The sequence below is a fragment of the Monodelphis domestica genome, chromosome 6 (assembly GCF_027887165.1).
Source record: "Monodelphis domestica isolate mMonDom1 chromosome 6, mMonDom1.pri, whole genome shotgun sequence".
In the NCBI taxonomy this organism is placed as follows: Eukaryota; Metazoa; Chordata; class Mammalia; order Didelphimorphia; family Didelphidae; genus Monodelphis; species Monodelphis domestica.
The window spans coordinates 19,373,895-19,378,686 of record NC_077232.1 but is presented as its reverse complement, the minus strand read 5'-3'; the positions used below and the strand labels follow the sequence as shown (position 1 = coordinate 19,378,686).

At 39.5% G+C, this 4,792-nt stretch overlaps 1 protein-coding gene across 1 annotated transcript; it reads left to right on the top strand.

Annotated features, from left to right (window-relative positions):
• Nucleotides 1-580: 580 nt before the first annotated feature.
• On the top strand, nt 581-2,357 carry LOC100619832 (olfactory receptor 9I1-like). The gene has a single exon (XM_056801702.1). The coding sequence runs from the start codon at nt 966-968 to the stop codon at nt 1,950-1,952; it is 987 nt and encodes a 328-aa protein (XP_056657680.1). The 5' UTR covers nt 581-965; the 3' UTR covers nt 1,953-2,357.
• Nucleotides 2,358-4,792: the final 2,435 nt, after the last annotated feature.

The following is a 4,792-nucleotide window of genomic DNA, read 5'->3' as shown; positions in this document are numbered from 1 at the left end:
ACTGGTCTTTCCAATTTCATGTCTGTCTCCTAAGGAAGCTCTCAGTCTCTGTTTCCTTTTAGAATAATGCAGAACCCTAAAGTTGGAAAGGATCTCAAATGTCATCTGATCTAATCCTTACCTAAACAAGGATCTCCTCTTAGGTAGTCTCCTGCATTTGATTTAGAGACAACCAGTGATGGGGTTCTCACTGTTTCTCAGGACAGTTCAGGAGGATAATTCTTAGAACCTTTTTCTTAAAAGGAATTGAAATCTTACTGTCTAACTTCTATCTATTGCCTTTGGGAATGTCTCCTATGGGAAAATAGATTCCCCCCCTCTTTTCTCCCTCTCCCTCCGTGACTTCTTGCTCCTTTCATCCACACTATGAAAGCAATTACTAATGCCTTTTACATGCTCCAGATTTTGCCTCCTGATTCCTTTCTGACTTTTCAGCCAGAGGACTCCCCTATGGTAACTAGTTTTCCTGATTGTGTTCACCCATTATATTTTTGAGGACTGAATATAAACTGTGATTGGCACAGTGGCTAGAGCAACAGGCCTGCATTCAGGAAGATCCAAGTTCAAATGCAGCGTCAGACACTAATCAATTCTGGTGAAATCATTTAATGTTTTCTCCTCAGTATTCTAATCTGTAAAATGAGGATAAGAGCAGCTCCTAGGGCTATTGTGAGGGTCAAAGGAGATAATAACTGTAAAGTACTTATTATTCTGTCTGGCACAAAGTAAGTGCTCTGGAAATATTAGTTATTATTAATTTACATTTGTTCTTTGGTTTTGGCTGTCTCAGTTTCTGATTAAGAACAATTACTCTTCCCTTCCCATATCGATGTCCTGGTTTACCTAATCCTAGATGCACATTAGGATGAGATAATTATTCATTCCTTGAAGTTTCCCTTAACTCCTAGTTGGATTACCTTCACAGTCCTATTGATTGTCATGGTGTGCCAGGCACAGGATCTTTAATGCCACTCTTTCCCTTATACAATCAGGCAATAGTGGAGTCCATGGCTGAGCAGAACCATACCACTGTGACAGAGTTCATTCTCATTGGCTTCACTGACCATCCCAAGTTGGTGGTTATTCTCTTCCTGGTTTTTCTCAGTTTCTATCTCATCACCCTGATGGGCAACATGGGCATGGTCCTACTGATCCGCTTGGATTCCCGTCTCCACACCCCCATGTACTTCTTCCTGAGCCACCTCTCCCTCCTGGATGCTTGCTACTCTTCAGTCATTGTTCCTCAGATCTTGGTCATCCTGGTTACTGGCAGGACAAGTATCTCCTACAATTCTTGTGCTACTCAGTTCTTCTTTTTCACAGTGTGTGCTGGAACAGAGTGTTTTATGTTAGCTGTGATGGCCTATGACCGTTATGTTGCTGTTAGCAATCCTCTTCTATACTCCTCAGCCATGACACTGGGCACTCGTTGGGGCTTGGTGGCAGGAGCCTATGGAGGTGGTGTGTCAGGAGCTATCCTCCGCACAGCCTGCACATTCACACTTTCCTTCTGTGGGCCCAACCAGATCAACTTCTTCTTTTGTGATCTCCCACCTCTGCTGCAACTTTCATGCAGTGACACCACCACCAGCCAAATTCTGATCATTTTCTTTGGCAATTTTGTAATTTTGGCTAATGCTCTAGTGATCCTGATATCCTACCTGTTTGTCATGAGGGCCACCCTAAATGTCAAGTCAGTTGGAGGCAGAGCCAAGACCTTCTCCACTTGTGCCTCCCACCTCACAGCTGTGATGCTCTTCTTTGGGACCCTTACATTTATGTATCAGCGTAGCAACTCAGGAAAATCACTCGAGGAGGACAAGGTGGTGTCTGTCTTCTATACTGTGGTTATCCCCATGTTGAACCCTATCATCTATAGTCTGAGGAACAAGGAGGTGCATGCTGCCTTCAGAAAGATCATCAATAGATTCCAGGTCTCCCAGGAGATGTAATTCTGGGACATTCTGTAATTCTGTATGTAATTCTGAGACATCATTCATCTTAATTGTCTTCTCCTCTAAATAATGTAAATGTAAGCTGGCATTTATTAAAATCTTTTTTCACAGATGCTATATTAGTGTCTTAGAAGGATTCTAGGGTCTAGAATTGGGAGGGACCTAACAGAACATTTAGTCTAGTATAATTTGCATTTATAAATATGTAGGACAAGAACCGTCACCTTAGGGAGATTATAGTTTAATTGGGAAGAAATTAAGACAAGTAGATATGATGTAGTAATCTTAGAGGCCATTGAAGTAGGAGGCAGGAGACATAATTGCAACATTTACTTGCTATGCCAATAGGGAAATGTATATGCTCCTCTCTTGGCTTCAGTTTCTTCCTCTACAAAATTTAAAGTTGGGCATGGGGATTGACAAGATCCATTCTATCCTTATTGTCCAATGATTCAATGTACACAAGTAACAATACAGCAAGTTGAAGAATGGTAGGTACATAAGGGAGGTATACACATGACAAAATTCACAAAGACAAGTGGCAGTAGGCAGCAGGTTGATGCCTTATGTACAAAATATTGCTAATCAAGGGAATAGCATTTGAATGACCCATTTATTATATTGTTGTGCTTTGTAAACCTTAAATCCTGTAAATGTTAATTATAGCATCAAAATAGTAGTGACTCTCATTATTCTTATTATCTTTATTTTTCTCTGGTAATTTTTAAATTTATTTTTCAATTTCATGTAGAAAAATTTTTTAATCATTTGTTTTCTAGCATTTTGCAATCTCCATCCTCTTCCTCTCCCCTTCCTTCCCTTATTCCCTTCCTGAGATGGTAAACATTTTGATATAGATCATACAGAATTTGTTATCATGCAATACACATTTCCATGTTTTTCATGTTGCAAAAGAAGACATATATTAGACACACAAGAAAAAAACAACTCATAAAGAAACAATGAAAAATGGTCTGCTTTTATGGAGATCCCTCCATATGCATTCTCTCTTTTGGTGCATTTTGATTGAGTCCCATAGAGATTTTCAGATCGTTGTATTGCTAATGATTATTAATATCTTTATTTCATTCTTTCCAGTTGAAGTTACTTTACTTGATTCTTAGAGGCACTATGATGCAGTGGAAAGAGGATTCAGATTCTATGCATTTTTGTGCATGGGTAGCAGAATATAAACCATGTAAAAGAGCCCCCTTAATGGGGAGAGGGTGGTGGAGCAGCTGACCTTAGACCATCAACAGATTGCCTAATTTTCAGGTCCTGTATACATAAATCTTATTATGTCTCAGAATTAGAAATATTGTTAGCATCATTCAAGTTCAGCACCTTGGACAGAACTGAATGCTATGGATATCAATTCATCCCTGGTTGTCAATCTAAGAAAGTGCATTGAATTTGGATTTAGAGGACTTGGCTTCAAATGCTGCCTTTGCCACCTATTATCTTTGTGACCAGTATGTTCATGGGCCAAATGGTATTCTCTGGGCCTCATTGTAAAATGAAGTCCTTACCTCATCTGGTCTTTAAGGTGCTTTCTTTTTTTTTTTTTAATATATTTTATTTGATCATTTCCAAGCATTATTCGTTAAAGACATAGATCATTTTCTTTTCCTCCCCCCCCACCCCTCATAGCCGACGCGTAAGTCCACTGGGCATTAGATGTTTTCTTGATTTGAACCCATTGCTTTGTTGATAGTATTTGCATTAGAGTGTTCATTTAGAGTCTATCCTCTGTCATGTCCCCTCAACCTCTGTATTCAGGCAGTTGCTTTTTCTCGGTGTTTCCACTCCCATAGTTTATCCTTTGCTTAAGAATGGTGTTTTTTTCTCCTGGATCCCTGCAAGTTGTTCAGGGACATTACACCGCCACTAATGGAGAAGTCCATTACGTTCGATTATACCACAGTGTATTAGTCTCTGTGTACAATGTTCTCCTGGTTCTGCTCCTCTCGCTCTGCATCACTTCCTGGAGGTTGTTCCAGTCTCCATGGAACTTCTCCACTTTATTATTCCTTTTAGCACAATAGTATTCCATCACCAACATATACCACAGTTTGTTCAGCCATTCCCCAATTGATGGGTATCCCCTCGTTTTCCAGTTTTGGGCCACCACAAAGAGCGCAGCTATGAATATTTTTGTACAAGTCTTTTTGTCCATTATCTCTTTGGGGTACAGACCCAGCAGTGCTATGGCTGGGTCAAAGGGTAGATATTCTTTTGTCGCCCTTTGGGCATAGTTCCAAATTGCCCTCCAGAATGGTTGGATCAGTTCACAGCTCCACCAGCAATGAATTAATGTCCCTGCTTTGCCACATCCCCTCCAGCTAAGGTGCTTTCTATGTCTAAATGCTATGATCTCTCTGAAGATAGCACCCTCTTTTGTATTGTTCACACTGTTTCTGATGTTTTCCTTAATAAACACTTCCTATGAATTACCAGGATTCTGCTCTTGGCCCCTTCAGGCTTCTGCTGCCTGCCTTAGTGCCAGCTGGGTCACTTCTATAAGTGGGACCCTTTGCAGGAGTATGTATTCTGAGATGGAAAGAAGATTTAGAACTCATTAGGAACAATTTTTGGGAAAATTTTTATAAAGTATTTCTAGGATAGAGGTCTAATATGTAGATAAATTTGTCAAATACATAAGAATATGTGCCATTCCCCAGAGGATAAATGATAAAAAAATATGATCAGTATTTGGAAAAGAAATAAAAACAATATATAACTACATGGCAAAATGTTCCAAATCATTATTTTTTAGAGAAAGCAAATCAAAACAACTCAGGTAACATATTAGTTAAAATGAGATAATTAGCCAAATT

What these genes read in the sequence shown, in the direction of transcription:
- LOC100619832 (XM_056801702.1), top strand. Translation starts at nt 966, where the DNA reads ATGCCACTCTTTCCCTTATACAATCAGGCAATAGTGGAGTCCATGGCT.